The sequence below is a fragment of the Ricinus communis genome, chromosome 5 (assembly GCF_019578655.1).
Source record: "Ricinus communis isolate WT05 ecotype wild-type chromosome 5, ASM1957865v1, whole genome shotgun sequence".
Lineage (NCBI taxonomy): Eukaryota > Viridiplantae > Streptophyta > Magnoliopsida > Malpighiales > Euphorbiaceae > Ricinus > Ricinus communis.
In genome coordinates, this window is record NC_063260.1 from 7,635,489 (window position 1) to 7,647,467 (window position 11,979).

The 11,979-nt window shown below is 29.4% G+C and overlaps 1 protein-coding gene across 1 annotated transcript; it reads left to right on the forward strand.

Annotated features, from left to right (window-relative positions):
- Nucleotides 1-2,435: 2,435 nt before the first annotated feature.
- On the forward strand, nucleotides 2,436-4,207 carry LOC8267950. The gene is made up of 2 exons (XM_002531738.4): nucleotides 2,436-2,971; nucleotides 3,301-4,207. The coding sequence occupies exons 1-2, from the start codon at nucleotides 2,492-2,494 to the stop codon at nucleotides 3,940-3,942; spliced, it is 1,122 nt and encodes a 373-aa protein (XP_002531784.1). The 5' UTR covers nucleotides 2,436-2,491; the 3' UTR covers nucleotides 3,943-4,207.
- The last annotated feature ends 7,772 nt before the right edge of the window (nucleotides 4,208-11,979 follow it).

Below are 11,979 nucleotides of genomic sequence, written 5' to 3' on the forward strand. Positions count from 1 at the left end.
ATTATTTTAACTTGTGTTACTGTAAAATCAGCCAAATAAGATAAATTTATTATTTTATTTTATAATTTTATGTTTGCTATTTGTGAATTGAATGATATTACATGTTTTCTTATAATAACTAGTATGTTTTGATAATCTAAAAATATGTGTTTCAAAAAAATATACCATAATATACTAAAAGCATATCAAAATATAGTTAAAAATATATTAAGATATAATTAAAATAAACGCTAAACATTTCTTGTATATGCAATTCCATTTCTCTTCTCTCTCTTCCTTTTTTTATTTATTAAAGTTTCATTTTTTATCCATTCTCATATTCACAATGTTCTATTTTTTTATATTAATTAAATTTAATAAATATATATTAATATATTATTTAAGAAACTTTACAGCTTATTAAATATAAAGATATTGAGTCATTTTTCTTTATAGGAGTATTATCTTCCATGGTGAGATTGTTAAGTTGTTGCTTTATAGGATTGATGAGAAAAAGAAAAAATTTAATCTGATTTTCAAATAATTGAGTTTATCAAAACACACTTATAAAATCGACATATGTAGTTTAGCCCCGTCAAGTGAAAGAGTTTTTCTTGCATAATTGCATTATGTTATTCTATAAATACAATTAATTTTTATAAGTAGATTTCTTTATATGTATTTATTGATATCTGATATTTATTTTTATATTTTTTATTAAAATATATTATTAATTATAAATAATTAAATAAACATATTTCTTTTAAAAAAATTCTATTGTACATTAATTATTTTTAAGAAATATTTATTGAAATTCCAATAATTAAATAACTAATTTTAATCATTTTGATATTAGTTTGATTAAAGTCTCATTTTATTAATTGACTTTACTTTTCATTCATCCACTTAACTCTCACATTGGTCGATTAATTCAATTTTAAATATGGTATCAGAACAAATCTACTTCAATTTCTTAATTTTTTGATTTACTTTTTCTACCGCATTTCAATTAAATTTTAAAATTTAGATTAGAATTTCAATTTTAAAGGGTAATTGAATATTGCATTTAGAGAAAAAGGATTATAAATTCTATATGGCTAAAAAATAAAAATAAAAACAAAAATAATTTATATCCGTTGAAGTTCAATTAAAGAAAAGAACAGTTCTACATATGATGATTTTTCCTGAAAAAAAAAAAAAAAGCTATACAAGGACGGTAATTATTCAATTGAACAAAAGCAAAAGTGGGGGCAATCCCATGCAACTTCGAGAAAGGTTTTCTTTTTTATTTTGAGTGTTTCACGAAAGCCAAAAAATGGGTTAGCTTTGTCCATAAATAGAAAAGTGATGGTAGTTTAACAAACACTGGCTTCGGTCATAATTCCCATTGTTATGTGAGGTTATTTACTTTATTGGCTGTTGCCTCGATGGAAAGGCTTTCTTATTGTTCACCCTAATAAATGATCGCCAACAAACCACAATTATCAACATATCCACGTCCTTGGCTTGGACATGTCACTTCAAAAATACTTGCAACATTCATACATCTCTATACTCTGTACAAACTATGGACATCCTTTCTTCTTTTCTTCTTTAAATTAACAGGCAGACATTAATTATGAGGTAAACCTATACATTATATGCTGCGTGTTGTTGCTTTATATTTATGACAAATCAATTTAACTACAGTATGCACCGAAAATGATTTATAATGTGAATTTACCATCCTACAAAAAGTACAAAAGAAAGGTCAATTACTGATTTACTTTTTAATTTATTCATCATAATTACGCTCTAGATTATAGAAGAGGTATTTCTTATGATCCTCTGATTTTGGTATGAAGTTCTTGTTTTTGACCTAATTAAATTTATATAGGTAATAAACTCTGAAAAATTTATATGTAATTCATTTAACTATTTAATAATAATAATAATAATAATAACAAAGTGACTCTAATCATTATTGACCTTTAAACGTTGACTTCACTAAATTTTAGTCTTAAAGAGGAAAGAAGGGAAAAAGAAAAATTATAATGCAATAAGAACAATAGATTAGATGGGAGGTTAGTTCCATTTTTGGTTGCCAAATTTTGTTTAAAGATGCCTTCATTTGATCTTACAATTTACTGAGAGATGTTGTTGGGTATACCAACAAACCAATCGCCTACAAAAACTATACTAATTAAAATAAGGCATTATTGAGATGACAATTTATATAAAAAAAATTACATTCTAACAATAATAAAAGAATAATAATAGGTTAAATAATCTATTACTTTTATAATTTTCATTAAATAATAATTTTTCTTATCATTTTAGGCAATTATATTTTATTGTGTGAATATTCAATTAAAATGGTTACAAATTCTGTTTACATAATAAGTTATTACATGAAGCTAACATTTTCTTTCCCACAACTTTCTCTTTCAATGAATTATGAAGATAAAATTACATAAGCATATCTCTATAAATACCGTACTCCCAAGAAAGTCTCTTCCACATCTTCCCCAATATGGAAATGCCCAATATTTCTACTACTAATGTAGTCCCAAAACCACAGATTGAAGCCATTCAAACCGTGCCACCCTTCGTAGTCACTGATCCACGACAGTTCCGGCAGGTCTCGGTGGCGAAAGAGCCAATTGGTTCAGGAATTTTCAAGGGTTGCTTCAACATAGTCCTCTGCTATAACAAGGCTATGGAGAAGGATTCAGGTTGGCTTGTGGCTGGATGGATCAAAGAGTCATTAGCTAGAGCTTTGAAGGAGCAGCCACTGCTTAGCGGACGTTTAAGAAGAGGTGAAGACGGTCACGGTGAGCTTGAGATTGTGTCAAATGATAGCGGTGTTAGACTTCTCGAGGCGAAGATTAATAATATGAGTTTACAAGAGTTTCTTGACTTGAAGGAAAGAGATAAAGCAGAAGCTGAACTTGTTTTCTGGAAGGATATTGATGAACAAAATCCTCAGTTCTCGCCATTATTCTATGTTCAGGTGAGGTTAGATTTGATTCCATTGCCTATGTCCTGCAATATCTGGCTTAACTTACAACCTTGGCTAGTTCAAATTGTTTTTTGCTGAAAAACCCATTTCTTAGGAGTTGAAAAGATATTTTGAAACCATTTGTTAACTGTTTTTGGATTTCTTTTAGTACACCTTAAAATGCATTGCATTTTGTTTGGCTTAGCTTCCAACTTATAATCTCATTTTCTTGTCCTAGAAGACAACTCTAGTATCATGGTTTTTGAAAGCACAATTTTAATTGTCTATTGCGAATATAATAAAGATACACTCAGTGGGGAAAGGAACTTGTTCTTGCACAGGTAACTAATTTCCAGTGTGGTGGATACTCAGTTGGGATAAGTTGCAGCTTTCTCTTGGCAGATCTCTTAATCATGGATAACTTTCTTCAAAAATGGGCAAAAATCCAGAGTGAAATGATCTCCAAAAATGAGGGACCAGAGGTACCTATTTTTTACCTCCCTAATCTCAAACCAGCCAACTTATCTCCTAATAGCATCTTCAGCTCCACTCCAAGGGAGAACTGTGGCCAAACAATGATCTTCAGGATGAGTACTGAAAGTATGGATTTGAAAGAACAGTCATTCAAGAAGCTTGCATTGCTTTGCCTTGAGGAGGCAGAGCAAACTGGTCGTAAAATATTACCAGATGAGTTCACCTTTTTTGTGAAAGAATCTACCAAGATTATCAAGGTAGAAAATTGCAAGAAAACTGAGGTTGCCAAGTCCCATATGAAGAACCAAATCATGAGTAGTTGTGCAAGTTTGAAGGATTATTTGGGAATGAATGAGTTGGCTTTTAGAGAAGGCAATGGACCTGCCAGAGTTTCACTTTGGATTGGATCCGTAACTAGTAACGGAATTGTGGTGGGAATTCCATTTCCTAAAGAGGGTAGTTCTGAGGTGAACATTATTGTCACAATCCCTTATGAAAATGAGAGTTGAATGGGGGTTGTATTGTATGTCAGGAACAATATCTACAGAAACATCTGCCTATACCTAATGTGTGTGTTTCTATTCTCTGAATCCAGATGGTACACGCACATTTGGTGTACGGGCAAGTATTTTTGGTGTTTCTATTAGTTCTTCTGTGAATCACCTGTAATGGAAAGTATGTCCCTAAATTCTGTAAAAATAAAAAGGTCTGTACTCGAATATCAAGGAATTGCTTGTAAAATATAAACTTGTCTCCCTCCTTTGGTTTCTTTAAGATCTGAGATTTAAATTCACAGAGAGACCGCTCTGCTGGCGCACAAGGTTGTTGCTTCTATCCATTAGAGTTTGTGCAGTGGACCCATTCTCATAATTGGTTATTTGATTTTGATTTTTGTTCCTTTTTTCTAATCCATAGATAGAGGAATGAACTTACACAGGAGAGGAAAATATAAACACACTTTGGGCAACATTACGAGCTAACATATTAATCACAGATCGGAGAAGGGAAGGGAGATGGGCTATATATATCCTGAACCAGTCTCATCCAGCAGCCCCTGTCCAAAATGGAGACCTGAGGGTGACGAAAGCCAAACGCGTTCAGAGAAATAAAATGTTGACTTGAAATTGAAGAGGACAAACCTTAATTCCCACCAAGTTTGCATCCTGAGTAAAATTCCATGGGAAACCTTTAAAGGGAAGTCTTGTATTTTACTACATAATAAATAATTATTAAAGGAAAAAAATAATTAATTAGATTTTAACTTTTTTTTATTAAAATCATTTTAGTTAAAAAAAGTAAAGAGCTTTTCTAATATATTAAAATTTTAATTTTCTAAGAAATGAATTCGTTCTTCTTTTAGTTTCATTTCTTATTTAATTTGAATTAATTTATTTTAATTTTTATATATTTTGATTTACATGGATATAAATTTGATTTAGTTTTATATTTATAAAAAATTTCAATATATTTGATAAGAACCATACTTATTAATGATTTTATTAGATTGTTTAGATTTAATTTTTTTTAAAATTATTATTTAATTTTGAGTTATGTTTTTTTTTTAATTCATAAAAGGGTCAATAATGCAAAGATGAAAGTTTAAACTCAAAATCTCTACCTCCTAAAAGCAATTGATATTGCTATTTGAGCTAGTCCCAAAAGCAATTATTATTACTATTTGAACTAATCTCAAAAGCAATTGCTATTGCCACTTGAGCTAGAATGAAATGTGATTTACTTTAATTTTTCTCCATCTCCTTCTTTTTCTTATTTTATAAGGGGAATTTGAACATGAGATTATGCTCAAATTTTGACTCTACCTAGTGTCAATCTAAACCATAAATTCTCACTTAATTATTATTTTTAACTATTAACAAGAATGACTAAAACTGTTAACACATTATATTTATGACTTATTCAAAATTCAATTTAATAAAAGTTAGTTTAATCTCATTTAATGAGAGTTGATAACTCAGTCGACTATGTGAGCTATCAACAAAAAATCTTAAAGATTGACTTTAATCTAAGAAATACTTGTAAGAATGATTAAAAAGCGTCAGATAGGGTTGTCCGACCACTTACTCCGATGATAAAATCGATAATTTATAAAAAGGTGACTAAAGTGTATAAGTGTGTAAAATTGTATATACATGCAAATGTAGTGCTCTCATTCTTTATATAGATATTAAAAGTCTTCTAGTCCTTTTAGGAAAGAAACTCTACATTTGTGGTCGTCTTAAAACGTATTAGGATTTGTATTCTTATTTATTAGCAGAGTTTTAGATTAGATCGGATTTTGTAACTAGAATCCTCTTAAGACACGATCTCTTAGAATTCTAATTATAGTGGGAAGCAACCTCTACTCAACTTTGTCTTTCTCGGGTGGAACATGCTAACTTTATGATACTCAGTTATCAAGACTCCTGTCTTAAATGAGCCAAACTCAAATAAAACAAAGCTTGACTTATTAACTTGTGAGCCAACTAGATAATATGCTCGCAAATTGGTCCATAAAATATACATAATCTATAATTTAGCTTATTGTCTTTATGTTTCTATTTATTATAAATATAAAAAATCAGATAAATTTTAAAGTGTCGTAGTTACAGTGAATTTTTAATATTTCAATATTTTTATTTAAAAAAATTATTTAATTTTAGATTAAATTCACATAAAATATTTTAATATATAACTTTTGTATAAAAATATATACTAAAATATTTTTACATAAATTTCTTAAAGAAAAAGTCTTTTTATGTAAATTAATCTATAATTTTATAATTTTTATTCAATGAATATATGAAGATAATGAAAAGTCACTGTAACTACGACACTTTAAAATTCACCAAAATATTATCTATCTCAACTTATTATTTGCAATAATTTTATTAAAAAGAATATAAATGTTTATTATAAATATTTTATTTCTTAATGCATTGATGAATAATTTATATATATTAATTTTGAGACATAAATTATTTATATATATGCTTATATTTTAACATATAAAATTTTTATTTTGACATATGCACATATTTTTTATATATAAGATTCAAGCTTATGTATAATTTTATTAATTAATAAGTTAAATTTCTAATTAAATAATGATTCTAATCCTAAGAACTGGCATATTAATTATATTTAATATTTATATTAATTAATAAATTATTTTCTACAATAATAATTCTAACACTAGAAAAATAATATTTTAAATTATACTTGTAATATTATATACAATAAAATTATTATTCTTTTAATTATATGATAATTCTATTTTTTTAAAATTGTAATATCAAATATATTAATAATCAATTTCACATAATATTAAAATTAATTGATAAATATTCTAAAACAATATTTATATTATTAAATCAATAAAATTTTATTAAAAATATATATATAATTATTTAATTTACTATTATCTTATGATAATATATATATATTAAATATTATTTATACATTTAATTTTATAATTAAAATAATAACAACATGAGTCACTGTTACACTTAATTTCAATTAAGCTAAACGAGTTAAAGTTAATAATAAAAATCCGGTGGATATAGCAATAGCCCTAGGAATGATTCGATGTGTGCGTATCATTGGATGTTAACCAGAGGTTTCACTCTGATTTAATGTCTATTACATACATAAAAGTGCAAAAACGTGAAAGAAGTGAATTCTTTGGACCAAGCAAATTGACCGATATTTTGTTGCGCATTTATTTGACGATTTTGCCGAGTAGGCTACATTTATCGGTTAGGTGTTTCTTTCCCAAACAATGACTTGTGACCCATTACCTTTTTAATTGATAAATAGACCAATCAAATCAGACAGCTTCCAAATTTTATATGCATAATTTGCTCCATCTATCAAGTTAGGCTAGCTTTATTAATTACCTATACTAACAATGAGTTTTTTTTTTAATTTTTTAAATACAAAATAAATTAATTACAATTTTTTAAAAGGTATATTGAGATTTTTGAAAGAATATGAGCTATGTAGCAATAAAATAGGCAATTATGAGAATCATTTAAAGGAAACAGACAATATAATGGTGATATTATTTATTAAAAAATATAATAAAGCTAACAGAGTTAATTATAATGTTATTATCAAGAGAGCAAGTTTATAGTATGTCTGACATATTTTTTTTCCAATTTTAGATTTTATAAACTGTTTTTAGTATATTTTTTATGTTATTTGCGTTTTATTAAATAATATATTTTTGAAGGTTCTTTTCAGCTTTAATTTAATAAAAGTATTTTTTTTTTTATTTTCTAAACTACAATATATATGGACAGAAATAATAAAGTTTGTATATTCTTTACAATTGGAGTGGTGCATGGATTAATCTTATTCCATAACTTCTATTATATTAAAAGTTGATATTTTCGTAATTAAATAATGCGTTTTTTCATAAGCATTTATATGTTATTGAAATATGTAACTAAAAGTTAGTGATAATTGTATAAATAAATAAAAAAGGAGGAGGAAAAAAGAAAAGGAAAAGCTATAAAAATTAAAACCTAGACTTGATGTAAGAATTCTTCAAATTATTATTGTCTTATAGGAACAAGGAGGGGTGGTAATTGGTAGCCTATTGCTGTAGGGAAGGATGCTTAATTTTAACAAGTTGGCAAGGATTTGTCCCCTGATTTTGCTGGACCCGACACTATCAGAGCAGTGCTTCGTCCCCATCCCCTGAATTCTTTCTGCCAACTGCCAACTACTAACCTGAATGCATAAGAAGGAAAAATATTATACGTTGGTTGGGTTTTTTTTAAGTGACATTTATGACTGTCTACCCTACTTTTAGTTTATGTTCTAATAATATTACAATAGTAGACATGTAACTGTAGATTTCCCCAGAAATTAATTATGGTAATTTATTATCAAGTTAGTTAGGAGGGGACAATAAAGTGCTTGCCACTTCCCCCCACAATTGCTTCTATACGTACTAGAGGAAATTCTTCTTCTTTTCTTTGGAAAAGGCTCAGATATGGGTTTAATGTATGGACTTGATGTGTTTAATATCAATGTCTGTGCCCTTGGCTAACGGAGGGAACGTTTGAAATAAGGGACTGTTTGTCTTAAAAGTGACGTGGCATACAAATTATTGCCAAAGAGATTCGAACCCGGTTGCTGTACACATCAGCTTAGGACAGGATTTCGACCGTCAATGTGTACACATCAGCTCAATTTTGCCCTAAACATTGATACTATACCCCAAGCATGTTCCTTTCACAGATTCTTTAAAGCAGAACAACATCCCTAAAGCTGAAAAACCCTAAGCTCTGTATCTTTAGCATTGAAACACTGTAATTTTACTGTGTTGTTTATCCTTATTATACTTGAATAAAGAAGCAATCAGAAGTTCCATAAAAGTCATTATATTTGCTGCTAAAGGTGAGTAAAAGCTTTGTACTGTGTTATATGCTTTTATTATTTTATGCTTTATATTCTTGCGTTATTATAAAATGAAATCTTTTTATTAGATTCAATATAGGTGGTCCTCCAATTCTTTTTATGTTAGGTTTTCTTGTTCAATGAGTATTAGCTTGAAAAAGGGTCCTCATGTATAATGTTTAACTAGTATATACTTTTTCTCTTATGTGTGAATGGGACAAAGATTAAAAAATTGCTAAGGTTTGTGCTCTGCCTGTGGATCTCATAAGTGGGTTGTTTATTTATTGATTTTATTGTGTTTTATTTAGCATAGAAAATAATATTAGTTTGCATTTTTTAATTTTAGTGGTTATATAATAGTAGACTTGAGTATGCTAGTAGGGATGTAGGCATTGTGCCTAACTTTAACCTTGACTATTTATGCTATTCTGACATAAATGGTAGGTATGTGAAGCATCTAAATTTTCCTACAATAATAACACATTTGTGTTTGGACTTGGTAACGAATTAATGATGGATTGTTTTTAGCAGAAGATGATGAGTCAATTAAGAGAGTTTATACCATATCCCAAATTAGTTGGATTAGGCATACAAATTCTATGCTAATCACAAGGTTACTGAGCCAATATGTAAGGGAGTTGTACTTACTATTAAGAATCCAACTTATATGAATCATAATGAGCAAAACAGTTCTAGTAGAAGAATTTTGTGAAGATGTAGGAAGTGGTGTTTATTCTGAGACAATAAAACAGAAGGGAATGCCAATATAGATACACAATTTGGATATGTCAGTATTGCTTGTGGGGAGGGTAAGAGTCATAATGAGAATGCAAGTTCTATGGGGTCAGCTGGTAATGTGAGTAAACCAAAGGATAATAAGGCGTATGTGTTAGACAGCCCAGCATAATTACTTTGTCGAAAATAAAATTAAAAATGGGCAGAAACTAGATAATAAATGACACCGAGAATTTAACGTGGTTCACCCTTAATGCTGGGTTACGTCCACGGGACAAAATCTGAATAAATCTTCCACTATCAAAATAGCAGGCATACAAAAAGAGTACTTTTACAGAGAAATCTCACCAAAATAATGACACTCAAGTCTTTCCCACACACCCGAAATAATCTCACTATTTTTATTTCTTACCTCTCTCACTTCTCGCACCCTTTAGAGAAAACGTTTCTCTAGCTTGCCTATTAGCCTAAAGCTAATATTTTTGTGCTACAGCTTCCTTCATTCACCTTCTTGCTATTTATAGGCAAGGAGGTAAGTAACCTCCAAGCAATTGGCTTGGAGGCCACTCCAAGCTAATTTGCTAGGAGGTTACTTCAAGTTATAAATTTTTTTTAATAATGTGTGGTCCACCATGTGGAGGGACCGCCAACAAATCTCTCCTTCCCGACTACATGGGAGGCACCATCATTCCAGCTGCTTGTCGACAATATTCAAACTTTCCTCGCGGAAGAGCTTTGGTTAACATATCAGATCAATTTTATCAGTATGGATCTTTTCCAACTGTAGTAGCTTCATCTCTAATACATCTCGAATCTAGTGATATCTCACATCGATATGTTTAGATCTTGAATAAAAGGAGGAATTCTTCCCAAGGTGAATAACGCTTTGACTATCACAAAATAGCTCATACTTCGTCTGGTGGAAACCAAGTTCACTTAAGAAATTTTTCATCCATAGCAACTCCTTACATGCTTCAGTTGCTGCAATAAACTCTGCTTCTGTTGTTGAGAGCGCAATACATTTCTATAGTCTCGACTGCCGTGATACAGCTCCCCTTACAAATGAAATCAGATAACCTGATATGGATTTTCTCGAGTCAACATCTCCGGCCATATCTGCATCTATGTAGCCAACTAACATAGGTTTTCCATCTCCAAAAGATAGACACATTCTTGATGTACCTTGAAGGTATCTAAGGATCCATTTCACTGCAGCTCAATGTTCTTTTCTAGGATTTGAAAGGAACCGACTCACTACTCCAACTGAGTGAGCAATATCATGTCGTGTACATACCATGGCATACATCAAACTCCTAACTGCTGAAGCATATGGAACTCTTTCCATCTCCTCCTTCTCTTTCTTAGTAGAAGGGCACTGTTCAGAATTCAGTCTGAAGTGATTAGCGAGGGGACAGCTAACCGCTTTAGCCTTATCCATGTTAAATCTTTGAAGTACTTTCTGAATGTACTTCTCCTGTGATAACCATAATTTTTTGGCACCTCTATCTCTGGTTATCTTGATGCCTAGAATTTCCCCTGCCGAGCCCAAGTATTTCATAGCAAAAGACTTGCTCAACTACTTTTTCAAGTTGTTGATTCTTGAAATATTTTAGCCAACAATCAACATGTCATCCATATAGAGCAGAAGTATAATAAAATCATCATCAGAGAATTTCTGCACAAACACACAATGGTCTGAAGTAGTCTTTGTGTACCCTTGCTCCCCCATAACTGACTCAAATTTCTTATACCATTGTCTCGGTGCCTGTTTCAAGTTGTACAGTCTTTTTTTCAACTTACAGACATATTGCTCTTTCCCATTTTCTTCAAAACCCTCTGGTTGCTCCATGTATATCTCTTCCTCCAAATCACCATGAAGGAAGGTGTAATACTCGAAATTTTTATATATATTTAATAATGAGTATTTATTTATTTAATTAATTTAATTTAATTTTTATTTTTATTTTTATTTTTATTTGGTTTAATTTGAAATGATTCAATGAAAATTTTAATATTAGTCAATTAAATAAATTATTTTTCTATACCCAATTAGTTGAAATTTTAAGAATTAATTAAGTAAATTATTTGAAGAGTAGAATATATTTTTGGTTATTCAAGTTTTCCCCAAATGCATATTTATATAAGTAAGATTATATATTGGAAAATTATGGTAGAAATTGTAAGGGATGTTTTTATAAAAGAATTTTGAGAAAATTGGTATTTTAATTGATTAGTGGTATTAAATTTTAAGTTGGAAATTTATTATTTAAATTAATTTTGTGTTAGGACTAAATTGGAAATTTATTTTAGAATAAGGATTCAAAGTATAATTTTATTTTTATGGGGATTTAATGGAAATTTGTGAGTTTGGTATAGTTGTAAATAAATATGTCGGTCAGGGGTAT